The sequence below is a fragment of the Trematomus bernacchii genome, unplaced genomic scaffold, assembly GCF_902827165.1.
Source record: "Trematomus bernacchii unplaced genomic scaffold, fTreBer1.1, whole genome shotgun sequence".
NCBI classification, from domain to species: Eukaryota; Metazoa; Chordata; class Actinopteri; order Perciformes; family Nototheniidae; genus Trematomus; species Trematomus bernacchii.
In genome coordinates, this window is record NW_022988050.1 from 8,054,247 (window position 1) to 8,071,859 (window position 17,613).

At 40.7% G+C, this 17,613-nt stretch overlaps 1 protein-coding gene and 1 long non-coding RNA gene across 2 annotated transcripts in view; one reads left to right on the forward strand and one right to left on the reverse strand.

The window, feature by feature from the left end:
- Positions 1-9,603, forward strand: part of LOC117473800 — a 31,727-nt gene extending 22,124 nt beyond the window's left edge. Inside the window, exon 3 of the long non-coding RNA XR_004555061.1 lies at positions 9,578-9,603. This is a non-coding gene — a long non-coding RNA (uncharacterized LOC117473800). The remainder of the gene's footprint in view (positions 1-9,577) is intronic.
- LOC117473797 (zinc finger protein 503-like) lies at positions 4,616-7,211 on the reverse strand. Its single transcript, XM_034119687.1, has 2 exons — positions 6,750-7,211; positions 4,616-6,180 (listed from the first exon to the last, which is right to left on the reverse strand). Exons 1-2 carry the CDS (start codon positions 7,002-7,004, stop codon positions 4,765-4,767), a joined length of 1,671 nt encoding a protein of 556 aa, XP_033975578.1. The 5' UTR covers positions 7,005-7,211; the 3' UTR covers positions 4,616-4,764.
- Positions 9,604-17,613: the final 8,010 nt, after the last annotated feature.

Sequence of the window (17,613 nt, forward strand, 5' to 3'; positions counted from 1 at the left end):
GGTCCACGTGGCATTTTTCATTTATCACGTTATTGAAGGAGCATTTTTGTTCCCTGCTATTTTCCATCGTTGTCGCTGTTCTGGTAAATATGTTTCTTCACCAGGAAGAAAACTCTCCAAGTCGTGTCCATAGCTAATTTCATCTCATAGGTCAAGGCAATCATTCTGGCACTAAAACTGTCGCGCCGGGCGAAGCACACAAGTTCGATATTAACTTGATTAAGTTAGCCTGTCGACATGACTGCAAACACGGCAATACAGTATGTTAACAAACCTAATAATGGGAAGGGTGAGACAAAGTGGAGGGGATGGCTGCACAATTTCTGGCCAGTCGTGTGTCGGGAACAACGAGCCGCTGACCTTAAAGAACAGCTTATGAGGCTTTGGCTTATTGTTAGTTAGTGTGCAACATAATGCTGCCTTTGTCCTCTTCCTCTGCTGGCTCTACAGAAAGACTTGTTTATGACTTTATCAGACATTCATACTGGCTGCCTGCTCAGGGCATTCAAGAAGAAACTGATTATCTTTGTCTCAGAATGTCAGTCTGAAGGAACTGCAGAAAACTTAAAGAGGCAATGAACACATGTTTGCCAGCCTGAGCATCAAGAGACTCCCTCCGTGAATATGCCAAGCCTAATTTTAAACCAACAGCAGGGGGAACTTTGGCTGTGTTTCCCAACCAGAGAGCACGAACAGCGTGGAAACACAATGCCAGTGTGTCATACATTTAAACACTGTTGAATCAAAGGCTGTTTACTGTTCTCAGAGGCCATTAATCTTACTCAACGTTAGTCTGCTTCTTGCAAATGTGTCAGTAAGAGCTTCCACATGCCAAGACGAGGAGGGGAAAAAGTTGGGGTTATCAGAGGAGGGTTTTCATGGCGTGTCTCTAAAGTCGGCCTGTAGGTAATTAGCCACCTCCACACAATAAGGCCATAAGTCATTAATCACCCAGACCCGGGCAGAAGTCGACTTACTGAGAGCAAGACGTTTGCAGACAAAAAGTTTTCCGCCTATGACATACTTCAAAATGGCCCCTGTCAGTGGTGTGTAAATTATAGGGCATGTTGAGTGCTGAGAGACAAGGGCCCACTGTTTAACTCATGGTCCCTCTTTCCTTTGCTTTGTGTGTTGACAGACTCTCTTCGAGGGAAAATTCCCCTTTAACAATTTCCCATCGGCTGGTTTGTGACTCAATAAGAAACACTTTATTGTGAGTATACAGAGTACACACACAGACACGTTATCCATGTTAGGAAAACCTCAGTGTACAAGCTAACTTCTTTATGATGCCTCACTAGAGTTAATAGAAGAAGACTAGCTCCAAAGGTCAACAGCTCAGTAAAACCCAGCTTTAACTCTGTATTCCTATCGTTTACTTTGCTTGTCAAAGGGAGGAAATTATGGAGTGATGATAAATATGGAGCTTGTTTGGAGAAGCAAAAGCCTCCCCTGAAAACATAAACCACCATGTTTTTTTTTGGATGATGGAAGACACACTTCTCAGCTGACTGAATGTGCAAAAAGTCTTCGGTTTTTCCTTTGCTTCTGTAAACAGAGATCTGTCTGCCTTTCCAGAGTACATAAGCAATGAGGGAGATTTTTGCAAAGCAACTGAAGTTTATGTAACAACGGGGAAATCCCTTGATTGGATCATTAATATTGATTACAAAAGGGTGTTCAATTCATTATATGGCCATAACAAGTGTTTGAAAGCTGCTTGATGTATTTGATGCGTGAACCAGTTTCTGAAAAGTCCATTTTGGTCCACGACTGTGGGCGTTGTGAGGAGGAACATCAGCTCAGCGTAGCGGTGATGATGTCCACCAGCCCTTCAAGCAGAACAGACAGTGTAACACATGGCGTGCAGCTGTGCAAAAGTGACCATTTTTAACATCAACGTGTCTGCGCTGGGCCACGCTGTGCTGATCTGTTCCCCCTCAGGTGAAAGGCCATGAGTCGTACTCACGCTGCAGTTCAAAGCAGAACAGGTGGGGGCCGGCATTGTGATTCAACGCAGGGTTACAAAGCCATCCAGTGTCTTATGTCCTGACAGTATTTTACATTCAAACATGTGGGTAAGAGATCCTCTGTTGCTACATAAAGATTGATAGACTTTAGCATGGTAGGATAGATAGATGTATGTGAAGCCCACTGAGCCAGAAAACAGATGTACCAATTACCTTTTATCCATATGATGCAGCATCTGCCCCCGATGACCTCTTTGATGAAATGAATTTAGCTTTTTCTAAACTCTAAATGTATAATAACAATTCAAACTGATGGTGCTCCCACTCTCCTTTCATTTCAAAATAGTGATGTGACTGATGCATTACAGTAGTTGGACACCAGATAGTCATATAAAGCGCACGTTTATCAAGAACTATCATTTCTCGGTACGGAAATTAGCATGTTTTTGCTTTTTAAAAGACAACAAATATATAATTGATCATACAATATTACTGGTGAATTATCATCTTATAAAATATCCACAGTTTGTTTTCATTTATAAGGGGTAACTGTCCAGTTCAACAACATATTTAGGATGTTTTCTTATCTTTAAGTTTAATTAAAAACGTATAACAATCAATTATAACATGGGTTCATATTCATTTATCTGTGTAACTACTGAGATAACAGCAACAAATTGTGCTTTACTCAAACAACCCAATTTAGTATTGGTTTGTACAAGCAGTTGAGAATATATTTAAAGTGTATTAATGTACATTATTTGTCAACAATTTCTTCCATAGGGACATGTTTAACCATGTCGTAAGTCCACTTACTGTATGGGTTTCCACGTAAATTTATATAGACACATTAATACTATTTGTCTGCTTACAACTATACTATACAGTTATATACAATTGTTTCACTTTTTATAAATGCTAGAGGATTAAAGAACCCAGACATTATTTGATTCAAATTGTAAAGGATGTATTTGTGTAATTTCAGTTTTTTTAGACTGTCTAATGTCACCTTTGTGTTATTTTCAGGTTTGTCTTGGAAAATAGTTTTTGGTTTGAATGATTTTATGTATAAAAAAAACACCACAACATTAATATTATAAAATACATCACTTAAATATATACTGTTAAAAAAAAGAAGTCTTATTAGTTATTATAAGTTAACACTAAATCCCAAGGCTTGCTAACCAAACTGTCATTTCCAAGCAAATTAGTCCACAGATGCTCTACTCACATGCAGCTATTCCCTAAATTAAAAGAAATCCAGCAACTGATGCTATAAAATAAATCTATTGACTGGTTTAACTGCTCATATGTGAATTTATACCACATCAATTAAATGTTGAGAAATGATGTTCAAAGATCTGAAACCCAATTTGTTCACATCACGTTTGTAAATGAAAATAGATGCGTCACGATTGGTCTACTGGCTTCATGGCTGACTGGTTGCCATGCTGAATTGTGTGTTAGTGGCTTTATTACCATCCATCACTGAGCCATGTTAAGGAGTAATCTACATGAAGGATGGGTGGTTTTGATGAATATGACATCTGACTGTTAATGATGGTGATTTTATTGCCGGACAACAGCCTGATTTACTGAGGATGGATAATAACACTGTTGGCTTGATTTAGTTGATTTGTTTTAAGGGGATGATTAAATAGTTAGGCCATGCTATTCATGCTCTCTGCTTCATGGCTTCATTACAGCCATCACAAAAGCTGTGCAAACGTCCCACATCTGGTGTCACCGTAAATCTTTGTTTAGCGAGCCCCGGTATCAGTAGCTCGTTTGTCTTCGTTAATTAAACGATAATCCAGAACCTCGTGATTGAGAAGATTCAGCATGTTTTCATGATCCCAAGATATAATGCATCTGAACACCCCCTAAAAAACACACACACACACACACACACACACACACACACACACACACACACACACACACACACACACACACACACACACACACACACACACACACACACACACACACACACACACACACACACACACACACACACACACACACACACACACACACACACACACACACATTATATGCTCTTATTAAATATAAAACGTTCAAAGCCTTTGCAATTAAATAATTAGTTCTACATCTCGAAGTCCCTTTGTAAAGACTTTTGTAAATCAAGTTTATAAAGTAACTTAAAATATGTGATATTTTGCCATAAACTTGAACATAAAATAAATCACAATCTGATTGCCAGTCACAAAAAAATGGGGACGAATTAAATAAATAATATATATTTGAATAAAAAATCAGTACATTATTATTGAACAGCCCCAAGTTAAAAATAAAGAAATGGTAAAGAAATAAGTGATTAATCAAGGTTTTTGTTGTTGTATTTCCTCTATTAAAATAAAAAAAACTAGGCTACAAATATTGTCAGAGCTTTGTGGAGCTTTAAAAAATGCCATCAAGGTAAAAACGTTTTGCTAAATAAATCAATGATAATTATTTCCATCTTTCTGAGTGAGACTTATCTTTCCCACTATACTTACAGATGATTTAGCATGAAGAATAAAATCATTTCACGTAAAGGTCCCATTTGAATATGCAACACAATGTGCACAAAATGTAAACACAATCCACTCTTTCCTCTGTAAAATAATGCACATAGAGTCTTCAAAGTTATATTATTTTTATTTTAGTCACGCTTGAAGCTATCGCAAATAAATACACTGATCCCCACATGGATCCAGTCCCTGCATGAAGTACAATATAAAACTCATTGGGCCTAAATCTCCTTTTATAAATGTATAATTCTTTGTCTCTACTGGTATCCCAAGGCTGAGGCTGTTGTCAGTCTTTGTCCATACAAGGCGTACGGGGAGTAATATGCTCCTGTGGCCGCGGGCATCGGCACCGGGGCCCCGGTGGGCAGGGGGCTCTTTGAATAGGGGTGATAGCGGCTGCTCAGTCCGAGGTGGTGATGGGGCCCCCTGAGGGCCAGAGCGCCGGGGCTGCCAGGACTGCCATTATGAGGCATATGCATGTGACATGCCATAGCAGCGGCGGCAGCGGCATTGGCGAGAGAAGAGGAACCCGGGTACCCGGATATCAACTTCTCCGTACCGGCAAATGCCGTGTGAGTCCGCAAGTGGCCGAGAAGCTCCTCGGAGGAGGAAAAGCGCTTATCGCAAGGTCCGTTAGCAGACACCCAGTTACACACGTGCGGCAGGGGGTCGTTGGGAAGCATAAAGCCGTAAGGATACAAGGGATGTCCGCCGAAAGACTGGGCCGAGGGGTGCACGCCGTGTAACGGGTGCGTTTGGTACATGAGCGGGTATCCAGATTTGAGCGCGGAGGCAGCAGCAGCCGCTGCAGAGTCATGTGCGCAGTTTGCGCTGGATGCCCCGGACAAATGGCTGGAGCAGTGGTAGCTCAGGCAGTAGGGGTCTCGACACAGACTAGCAGACATAAGAGACGGCGGGGATGCTCCAGATAAGGGACTCGTTCCTGCTTTACTGCAGCCCATTGAGCTGGCAAACTGTGCACTTAACATCTGGCTGCTGGATTTGGAGGGGTCAAGGGTCATTCCGTGATGGAGGAACTGCTGCGGGTAACCTGCGTATGCACCCGCTAAACTTCCAGGGTAGGAAAGACCAGCAGGTGGCATGGGGAAAACTGAATGACCGGGCTTATATGGGGAAACGGGGGCCACCAGTCCAGAGCCGAGGAGGGAGGAGGACGAGGTTAAAGATGGCGAGTCCGATGTAACAGTCTTTGATCCAGATGTGTTCTCCTGGTGTTGGTCAGAGGTAATTCCACTTATCCTATGGCTGATATTACTCTCCGTCGTACTGCTTTTATTGCTTTCAGAGTCCTTCTTGTCCTCCTTGTCCCCCGCTTTGCCTTCAGCCGGCAGAGGCGAGACAGAGGTGCAGGAGCTGGGGCTGCCTGTCCTGGGGCTGAACGGCTGGCAGGTGGCGCTAGGCACTCGGAAACTAGTTTTATCTCCACTTAGGTTACTGCTCGAGTCCTTCTTCTCTGACGATTTGGAGTAAGGTTTGAAACTAGATTTGTCGTCGGCTCCGATGTCGCTCATTTTTAGCGGACCGGATTTCGTCTCCTTATCACTAGATCCATTTGAGCCAGAGGACTGTTTGGAGGAGGACGGAGGATCCGGTTTGCCGATCTGAGAGCACGTCTGGGCCAAAAGAGCCAGTGGACTTTTCTTGGCATCCAGCTGTAAAATAGGACAAACAACTGTTAATGAAATGCATTAAACACTTGCACATGTTATGTTTTGTTATAAATACGCACATATGATCGTTCCGCGTAGTTTACGCATTGCGCAGGAACTTATCTCGGGATGAAACTCAAAACAACTCAGCGTGATTGGCATGTAAAGAGGGAACGTACACAGAAGGCTGTTTTACATGAGATATGAGATAAGACTGAACAACTGCCACACGTCAAAATGACATTACAAACACTTGCATTAATCAGCTACAACAAGGTCATTACATTTTAAAGCGAGTCCAAACTTGACCATTTAACAGCCTAACAGCCTTTTTAAATGCAGACAAATAACCGAAAATATCATAAATCAACTCTGATATTGGGTCTAAAAATCCTATTAGTAGAGGGCTATTTATTTTTTATATTTCCTACCAAATATGTCCCGAAACAGACATCCTAAAATAGCAGATTGAAAGCTTTGGAAGTGATTCCACCGTGTAACACTTTATGGATTCTATTTAGCAAATTGGTGATGGTGTTTTTACAAACAAATATTAACATGTCCGTGCTTACCTCGATTGGACCGAGTGGAGTAGACGGCAAAGGCTGAAGGTACTCCGGGTGCAAAATGTGTCCTGACCGAGCGGTAAGCATGTTCAAAACCTTTATGGGAAGACGACTTGCTTGGCGATAAGGGTCTGCAGGAGACACGGAGTTGTGGACGAATAGCTGTCTGATCTTCACTGCGCCCTTCTCCCCCAAGGAGCAGCTCTCCCACGCTGGATTCGTGCTATTTCTCAGGAAAGAGACCGTGGGCGATGTGATCATGACCCAATTCTCTTAAAAGTGGTTGAGAAATACATGTGTAGGGTAAATAAAGCCAACACTCAAAAGCTTCAAACGGTTAAACGCTTCGCCAGAGATAAAACAAATCAATGTTAAATCCTCAAAAAAAGAGACGCGGAGTTTGAGAACAGAATCCGTGCGTATCACAGCCGCGTTGCTTCATCCCCGGAGTCGCTCTGACAGTGTGGCTGGGGGTCCGAGAGCGTACTCGGTTTACGTTGGCAGTGAGTGGGCAGGAGAGATCACTCCGCCTCCTTCCAGGCAGCGTCTGAATTACTCCGCAGATCACAGCCGTTGCCGCCTCCCAATCAAAAAGAGATCCCTAGGTGATCAGAGGCTCGACTGAATGTGACGTTTCCTACTCACACGGGTGTGTGTTTCACATTTCACCCACTCCGAGCACTTTTAATTTTGAGTTTTTATAAGCGTCTTTGCGTAATTGGCGATTCGACGCATGCGCAGCCCATGCATCTTGTGTGTTTTTAGTGAAGGTGGACCAGGACACAAATTACCAAAACCTCTTTAAATGAAGATAAGATGCGTATTAATAATAATTAATATAATTACAAATAATAATAATTGCTAAATATTGTCACCCTTACAAAATTGTAGGCTATACATTTACAATAATTTTTTCAAATGTCAAGAGCGCCATTTAGAGCTTGTGCATTTGATGGCCCCTTTTGCACATGTCTTGCAAGGAGCAGACACTCTTTGTATCATTTTGTGATGAACTACTTTTAACCCTTAAAGATGGAAAATGAACAACCTAAGGCCTTTCTGGTCAGATATTTACTCCAACATGCAGCGATTTCCATCGGCATGTTTCACATTTTCTTCAACTTTCTCCTCTCAATCACACAGCCTGTCATCTGTCAGTTCCCTGTCCTGCATGGCAGTTATCTGTCAGCTGTCTGCAGTTTTTTTTGTGTGTGCCTCTTCTCAGTCATATTCAGGTCAACTACTGTAAAGTGAATCCATGAGAAGGGGAGTGAAGAAGTGTCTTTCCCTCTCTCCTCCATCATCATTTAGCCCTGATAGCCTGCCTGGTCTGGTAAAACTCAAAACTGCAATTTGTTTAATTGGAGATAAGCTCTGAGGCAATTTTACATAACCCAAATTCTGCTACATACATTAATTTGATAGCATGTCATTATTCAGGTCTTATTCTGTCATGGGAATTAAAAATATTCCTCCACATTTCCGCCACATTCAAGCCAAAAATTGTTTCTTTTTATTCCAAGAGAGCTTAAAAAAACCCTCTAGTGTCTGCCATTAATCATTTAAAGCTTCCACATTTCTTCCCATCGAAATAGACCCACTTATCTTATTACTCAATAGCCTATAAATGTCTTGCTGATCAGGCGAAAGTTAAACATATGCAAGTGTTTTTTGATTGATAACAGGGGTGCTGTTTTCGGCAACGGCTGTCAGGCTCTGACACAGCGCTTTGAGTTATTAGGGCAGAGAAGGGCGACCATAAATTTCGACCGTCAGGCAAAAACTCCTTTATTGTGGACGTGATGGATGGCTTGCTACGGCAGACACCAAATTCTAGGCTTTATCCTTAAATGGCTGCACATTTTTCGTTGCCGTAATTCATTACTTTTAAAAAGAAAGCTTGAAATGTTCCTGCTAGTATTTCACTAGGGCACGTTTATGAATCATCCAGAGTCTGTGCAAACACAACCGTTTACAAGCAGGGACGTGTACCTCAGGTGGTTGATTATACAGATAACAAGCTCTATCTTGGGCTTTTATTCACAAGATTTAGGATTCATATTTAATTAAATGATTAATTCATGTTTTATTCTTTATTTGAATGTCTCAGCTTATATTTGGGCATTATTCCAGGAGAAAAGTTTTTGCAAATTAAAAAGTTTTTTTGAATCACTTTTGCACCATGCAAAGTTTTCTTCCCAAAAGCAATCTTTGGCCAGTTAATATACAAAATATAACCTTTTCGGTCCTTAGAAAAATTACATTTTCTATTCATAACATGTCAAAAAAAGTAACAGTTATGATCTTTAATAAAACTTCGAAACTTTACATTTTTTATTTTATGTTTACTTTTGTTATACTATGGTTCATTGGCAAATCTATGGTTTTGGATTTTGGAAGTGTTTTCCTTGAATATTTGAGATTAATGTAAAATCTGAATTGGTATCCTTTACTTACCTCCAGCACTTTCAGTCTTGATTCTATATGAAATAGTGCTGGTCTGTGCAGAAACAACACTTCGTGCAGGAGCAACTTCACAATTAATCATAAGAGTTGATTAAACATTGAGATAATGGCAATTAGAGTCACAGTGACAGGAGCCGTTTACAACTGTGTTGTATAATGTATAATTGTATAATGTGTATAATTTAGCTCTGGAAGTAGGACCGTTACTACAGGATTGATTATACAAATGCATTCAACACTGTAACTCAGTCTTTTTTTAATCAAAATGTTTAACTCTTATTTCAGTTTCAATTTCTTATATGAAATGATAACTGACCTCATGATGAAGGAGTTAAACTGATAAAAAAAAATCTGCTTTTCTTTTCTAGTTGGGAGGTACAATGCAGCAGTGGACAGCATGAAGGTAAGTCACTGCTCCAGTCTTATTATTCTGCTCGCTTGAGTCTTGCACATGAACATCAAAAACCCTTGACATATAGTTTTGAAAAAAATTGTCGATAAATGCTGCATTATAATGTTGAGCAAATGAAATAAGAAATTCCCCCGACATGACATGAAAATTCACCCCATGGCAGCCGGTGCAGGACGCGTGGCGTCAGCAGCCAGACAAGCCGAGTGGATCTGACAGGTAAAAAGGGGAGATGATGGTTAGAAGGTGCTATTGTTTCATGCCGCTTTCTTGACCTGTCAGGTCCTGGCGCAGAGGCCTGGATGGAGGACCTCCTTGTCACATGAAAACAGTCTTAAAAGGCCGTTATCCAGACTATGGTGATTGCTCCTGTTTAATTGATTTGCTTTGCACTGAGGCCTGTCACATTAATAATAGTTAAGTACAGCCCCAGTGTGTCACCCAGAGTGGTGCGTCTATCTGGAAATTAACAGCCTTAACTAACTGCTGTCTGTGAAGCGAGAACTGTGTGATCATATTAGATGCCGCATACTTGGGCTGAAACTATGGTATTTCTAATACTGCTCTCTTTATAAGTTCAACAGCTTTACATGTATATTTTTCCACACATATACTTCAAAAACCTTCCACAGACTGACCTGTTCATTAAAATACCTATATATATATATATATATATATATATATATATATATATATATATATATATATATATATATATATATATATATATATATATCATAGCCCCCATTCATTATGAACTACCATCCAGAGTAAAACAGAGCTATGCTGACAAGTAAATGGTGTTGAGTGAATAAGACTCAGATTACGCTCTCTGCCACTTCACAGGAGCCTTTGACAGGTTGCAGTAGACATTAAGTCTCTCTGATATTTCCATGACTGACTGACAGTTTGAAATTGCTCCCATCACCTTGATAGCATGGTAATGCACCTTGCATGTGGACTGTCTTTAAAGTGCAGGAAATTACACTCAAAGTTGAGAGTCGCCTTTCAACCAAATATGACAAGAAAATAGACTTCTTTTCTTCTGTGCCCAGAGAGGGAAAAAGGGCCCCACAGAAGCTGGCACAGAATAAGAGGTTATAGCAGCATGTGTCAGGAAGTATTACAGATATTATGTGTTAAAGACAGGACATTTCAGATACTTACAGTAGAAGTCATACCCATTCCCCTTCACTAGACCCAAGCTATTTTCCTCCCCCCCATCTGTGTAAAATACTGTGGCGTTGACTTCATTTGCAAGAGCTCAACTCGGAGCTGACAAGAAGAACTTACAGTATCTCGCCGGAAGTCAGACGGCGATAGCACAGCATGACGGAGAGAGTTGGAAAAGTTGAGGTGCAGCCAAGATCGCAGCGGTGAAGGGTCTTTTTCACCTTGTCTCCTCAATTAGTTAAAGCTGGTCAGGAGTAGGATGTAAAGCCTATGGAGATTATATGCTGTCGTCCACTTGCCATCAGGTAGGTGAAGATCCTGGCGGGTTGTAGTCATGCTGTAGAGAAGAGTTAACTTCACCTACCCTCGCTGTTAGCACTGGAACCAACGGCTCAATTCAACCTGACAGCTGCCGTATTACTGGTTATGAACTTTGTGGAAACTTCAAGAAGCTCCTGTAACACCTACTGTACTCAATCTACTTGTCTAGTGGCTTTAGGAAGAAAGGGAGTGCAATCCTGTTGACTTATGATGACTTTCTAAGTATGACATGTAACTTGGTTTAGCTACTTTTTTCAGCTTTAGGGCTTTATATCAAGATTTGTTTAATTATTGATACATCTGTTTAGTCTTTTTTTGATTAATCAACCAATCCTTTGTCAGAATATGATGAACAATACCCAACATGATTTCCTAGAACTCAATTTGATGTTTTGAAATAGCTTTTTAAGTCTGACCATCATTGCCAAACCCAGCATTGCCAAATAAAAACACTGAAAAACAATGCATTTTCACATTTAAGCAGCTATAAACAGAGAATGTTTGTCATTCTTTGCTTGATTAAATATCATTTGTATTTCTTAAACTAATTGTAGCAACCCTGTTTCTACTGTTTATTACTGAATCTTCAATGAGTCGAAAAAAAACCCACCCGTTTGTTCGTGAAACAGTGAGTGTAAAATCAACATTTTCCACCACGACACTGGCACTAGATGCTGATGCCTCACATTTACTCTTCTAGATTTAATTTATGGAGCCTAAACCGGGTGAAAATGTACAGGTAGCGTGTTATGACACTGGGAGCACTGTGCAGGTCGGGATGAATGTCTGTGATGGGCAGATTATTCAGACTAAAGTAGGCCTAAAGAATGATCTTGTCACATTTCACAGGCAGGATTAGGGATTCGCAGGAGGAGCGCTTCAGTCAGGAATTAGCGTCATGTGGTCGGCTGGAGACAAGCATGCAAGGTATTCGCCGAGACAGGCTTGGACACTTACTGCTCCATTTGTCTACTTAGTGATCAAATACCGAGGATGATGGTTATTTCTCTGTCGTTTGTGGTTTATGTGATATGTATTCATGCGTTTCCATGTTGTTAAATTGTGTGAATTTTGGAGAATCCAGGATAGAACGGGGTTTATTTAATACCTACACATGCAGTTATACAAAGTTTACATCTACGATATAGCATTAGATACAAGACCTGATGGCATCTGGATTTGTAGCCCACAGCCACACCTACTATATCTGTGGCTTTGCATTTTAAATGGGAGCTAGTTTGAGTGTCTTCGGGCTATCAGAATGAGCTATTACCGTGATGATTGAAGAGTGAAGGAGCAAGCGAGCTAAAAGACAAAGTAGAAGAGGCCTGACAAATGAAATCAAACTTCATAAGACCTGCCAGTGGTGTCAGTTGCTATCCATATCTCAAGCGCATTATGGTACTGCAACCCAGCGTACTGCCTTCTCATCTGTCGTCTCAAATTCATCACTTTCTCGACTGTTTCTTTTAAGTCACAAGTGTCAGTGTGAAGAGGAGTCTTAATTGACAACTGAGTGGCATAGACGTGGACCGCTGCCTTTATTTTGGTGCCAAGAAGGGTTGTGTTGTTTTGATGAGCTATTATTGGCAGAAGCCGATAGCAGATAGCAGTGGGCCTGGAAATGGGAAGTGACATCAGACAGAGAGGAGTTTGTCATTGTCTTCAGGCGAGTTCAATCTAGCTGTAAGTTAAGAACAGCCTGTTGAACTGTCACGCAGCAGACTTTGTTTTCTTCGTCTTTGAAGGAGAGAAATTTGGTGAAATCTGTGCTGAAATTTTGTAGACACTTGTCGGATTTTGAATAGCTGAAACAAGTTGGCATTGGTTTCAAAGACGATTTTCTTTGGTAAATTAGATGTATTGTGTCTAACAGATAAAGCTACCATTAGCTCCCAGTCATCATACGCAGCACATTTAAAGATCTGTAGCCCCAAATGTGCAGCAGTGTTTCTCAACATGCTATGTCACATTTTTACTGGAAACCAGATTCCTTTTCATAGCATTTGGTCAAGTAAACAACATTTGGTAGTTGCTTTGTCCAACAAAAAAACACAATTTCCTACATAGAAGTGCTAATGGTCATCATTTACTGTGGCATAGCACTAGAGCTGACTGCATGGCTGTAGGCTTTTACTCTTTTATTTATTTCTTTGCTGTGGATGCTGCATCTTACATTTGATTTGTATCCATTGTGCTGGGGTTGAGGCAGACATCTACAGTATCTGTCTATCTCTGTCTGTCCTAAACTGTTCCTTTTTCATATATATGATTCAATAAAGATTTATTATGATGCAAATTCCAAAATGCACTACTTTTTAATCATGTTTTTCTTGTTTAGCAACAAAGACTAAGGTATGGAATAACAATAAATGATTCTTGGTTCTTGGACTAGATTGTTCTCACCATAACAACTAATGTAAGCTGTTGTTCATGATACTATATAACCTGCACGCTGAGCACATCTGGCGTATATAACCAGTTCACAGTAAATCAATGAGCTGTCTGTAACATGTAGCTCAATAAAAGCACTTCTTAATCACAATATCCTCCTCTAATATTCACTCAGTTGGAGTACAGTGTAAATAAATAGCTCTCAACGCAGTGCATCTTACTGTACATTGATCACGAACACGGGACCCCAGGCAACAATCCACAAAGAAAAATGGCTTCCTTATTTTCACTCATCCGAGGCTCCGTGCAGCCCTTAATAGACAGAATCAGAATGTCTGCTGTGGTGTTGCAGGCTTTATGAGACCATTACCGCTTTTTATTGTGTATCCCCGGACTAATGGCTTCTATAGTCGCTCTGATTTACAGCCTGTCAGCTTTGTGGCTGTCCATTACAACGGGAGGTTGACATGAAGCCAGTGGTTGAAGTGCTCACTGTTAAAAAGAAGGAAGTCATGTCTCACACATAGACGCCAGTCTGCTAAAACCTCTGCTAGAAAGCACATTCATGGGCCATGGCTGCTTGTTTTCCATCCAGTTTCTGTTTTTCCCTATGATGCTCCTCTCCTGCATGGCCAGTTGTATTAAGTCATTTACTGCAGACAAGTATTGCACTGTTTCTTACTTAGTGATATACAAGTCTGTCAAATCCATTAACACTTGATGTTTGGACATTTCTGCATTAAACTGTGTTTTTATGGGAGCTTTATTACAGTGCATAAACTGTCGTCCCAGCACTTAAACACATCATTAAATATTAGTTTGTCATTAGGATTTTATTTCCAGCTTTGATTTTGTAATGTGTTATTGGTTGGGTGGTATCCTTTTTAGTAAATTACTGTGTGAATCACTCGCATGGATGCAGATTTAAGGGAGTTACATCACTTATACCTGACAAACCTTTTAAACTTAAAGTGTAAAACCATAATTTCTATCAGTTACAATACTTTTGTTGTTATTTTGGGGAGGTTTTTCCTTTTGAATTAGACAAAGGATGCTTTAAAGGTGGCAGGAAAGAGAAAGATGAGAAACTAAACTTTGATCAGAATCAGAATTCTTCTATTCGTCGCACAAAGGGATATTTAAATTGTTACAGCAAAGTATATATAGAGATGGAGAAAATAGAACACTATTTTATAAAAAGATGCTGGTAATTTCAGTCAAATCGGGGCTATCGCTTAAAGTTAAAAACACAGATCATTGATTTAAAAAAAAGGACCGTACCTGCACTTTGTTACCGTTGCCTGGCAGGACGAGCACATGCAGACAAACAGGAAGGAATGTTTAATTTAAAGGGGATCGTAAATGGATCACCATACAAGAAAGCCACCTCAGACTTTTATCTCTTTTGGCTCTTGTATGACCTTTCATACTGCATTTTTGTTATGTACAGCTGGACTAACTTTAAAGCCTGCTGAGTTTCAAGACAGTGCTTTTACCTCAGATAATCTGTCCTGAATCTTCCATAAACCTCACTTTATTAGCTCATACACAAGGATCATCCATGTGGAATTAGAGCAAAAAACGCATCCGTGACAATTTAACTTCCTTCAGATGTTCAGAAAGGAAATCACATCATACAGAACACGCTCTGCAGTTGCTTTGAGTGATACATAATTTGCGAAATTCACTCTGAAAAGCACAGATATCTTGTCAATATTTCACTGTCTTCCCCTAATTGTTCACGGTGCATCAGTGCTACAGGCGGGGGCGAGGCAGGTGATCCCTGACGGGGGTTGAGCCGGTCCTGCTTCACATAAAATCAATTCTGGCCTTTGGTGTTGGCAAGCCAGCGGGGTTTGGGGCGAGGAAGGGGAACGCATGTCTGACACCTCCTGACTTTTTCATGAGGTAGTGTTTGAAGTTCTAAACCCCCACAGAGAATTCTTGGGGCGATGAATATAAAAGGGGGTGCAGCTTTAAGCTCAGGCATATTATCATCAATGAAGTTGCCCAGTTTGATGACGAAAGTCCACAGATTGGATTTTGTTCTCCCTCAGCGAGTAATTTGAAGACCTGGAAGAATTACTAACAATATTACACCCTTCAAACGCTGATTTATTTGAACTTCACCATAATGGTTCCTTCAATAATGGCATGTGTTTTCTTTTATGATGGATGTCCTTTCATTATAAGCTGCTCTTAAGTCGCCCTTGTCTTGAGTGGTTCTGTTCTCTCTCTGTTCACGCGCTGTGGTGGGCACAAAGAAGAGGAGCATGACCTCAAAGCATCTTTTGTTCGAGAGGCAGTGGAGGGTGGTGGCTGGGATTCATGTGATGGGGTGAGGAGGTGTGTAAGGTACTGCGGAGGGTGGGCCCGCAATGACAAGCTTGAGTTCTGCAGTCTTGGTGGTCCTGTCTTTCAGCTGTTCTTGTAATAACTCTACTCTGCCATTACGAAACATCTGATAGTAACATGTTCATTAAAAAAAATAGTTCTGGAGTAATGAGATTCAATATGTGAACATTTGTTTACAATTTAAATATTATTGGCCAATATTTGAAGTCTGGAGAAAACGAGAATAATTAAAACCACACTACAGTGTCCCGCTTTATAAAGTGATTTGTAAAATCAAAAAGTGATTTGTGTTTAAAAGTATTCATGACTTCAATTAAAATGGAAGCAATTTAATACATACATTACAAATAATAAGAAGAAAGGAATGTGCATCCTTTCAGGGCTTTGAAGTCAATAGACAGCTTTCTTTTTCTTTTCAACCCCGCAATAACTGACACATTACATTGAACAGTGCTCCAAATCTAAAGGAGTGTCATTTGCTGGCTTCCTCTAACAGATGCTGGTGCTCGTCTCAGGAAAGTGCAATGTCCTGGATCTAGTGGCACTGCCATATAACTGCTGTATAAATAGATTCCTATGACAGAGCCATTCATCTCCAGCCATGAACACATCAACATTAACAGACAGCTCGCCAAGACCTCTGCGCTTGTTAGGGCAAGATCAGCGGTCCAGATGCCCAAGATGTAAACTCGTGAAAGGAAAGATTAATTTATCTGTCATCCCTGCCTTTGACAGTAGTTATAAATCTGATTTAGCTGTTGAGCAGAGGCCATGAAGAAGGGCAGTTGGACATTAAGATTTCAAAGGGGTGATATCAACAAACTCGTGACTCACGGCTTTCCACAAACGGGTCAAGAGTTCTTGTGGGATGCATGTGGTGTGATGTTTTCAAACTTCGAGGCTGCTGCTCATCTCTTCTTCCTTGTGTTGTTTTTTTAAAATGGCGGCAATCATGTGAGGCACAGCGGGCACAGGGTGTCAAAGGAGCTATTTACTGTTAGATTGATGGGAACAGGCGATACGAGGTGCTCACATCCTGTGACCATCTGCACGGGAGTCATGCTAGTTATTCAGATCGGACACAGATGCTCAGGCATAACATGAGCCTCTATGCAGATATGTGGCTGCGTGACAAAATGTTTAGTGCCACAGTTCATGGCACGTCAAGTGGATTTTGACGTGCCAGGGTTTTCTACAGGTTAATTTAAGTTTTTTGCTCAATAGCTGCTTTCTCTTTGCAAGTATTGCTCTTTAAGAGAAACTAACTTTTTCCCCTTTTCGAAACGTTAGATTCAGTGTGAACTCACAGTCTTTCTTGATTGAGAAATGAACATCAACCACTTCAGATCTTACCATTTTAAGCCTTGAACAGCTATAGGTTCTGGCAACATCAACAGTTTCTTGTGTTTGGGACATTTCATTCCTTTTTTCTTCCACTAAACCCCAGAGGGTTAAGGAAACTCTGAGGCATTTGCTGACACTGAAATTACTCTGTGCATAACACACTGCTTTAAGATGCTTAAGGTGGGGGATAAAATGTCATACCACATTAAACAGCTAAATGACCTGATCACAGCGTTGTGTAGGTGTAGCGTGGGTAGGAGGGGCGACACACGATGATGAATCTCTTCCTTTGAAGCCTTTTTCTTTTCATCGTGTCTGTGTTGCTTTCACTCAGATGAAACCACACTCTTTGTATGGTAAACAAGACGAGAACAAAGAGTGAATAGAGGATTTTAAGGGAGTCTATTG

Excerpts from the sequence above, each read along its gene's own strand:
- LOC117473797 (XM_034119687.1), bottom strand. The coding sequence starts at position 7,004 with ATGATCACATCGCCCACGGTCTCTTTCCTGAGAAATAGCACGAATCCA. Across the intron at positions 6,181-6,749 it reads CTCCACTCGGTCCAATCGAG|CTGGATGCCAAGAAAAGTCC; the intron begins GTAAGCACGGAC and ends CCTATTTTACAG.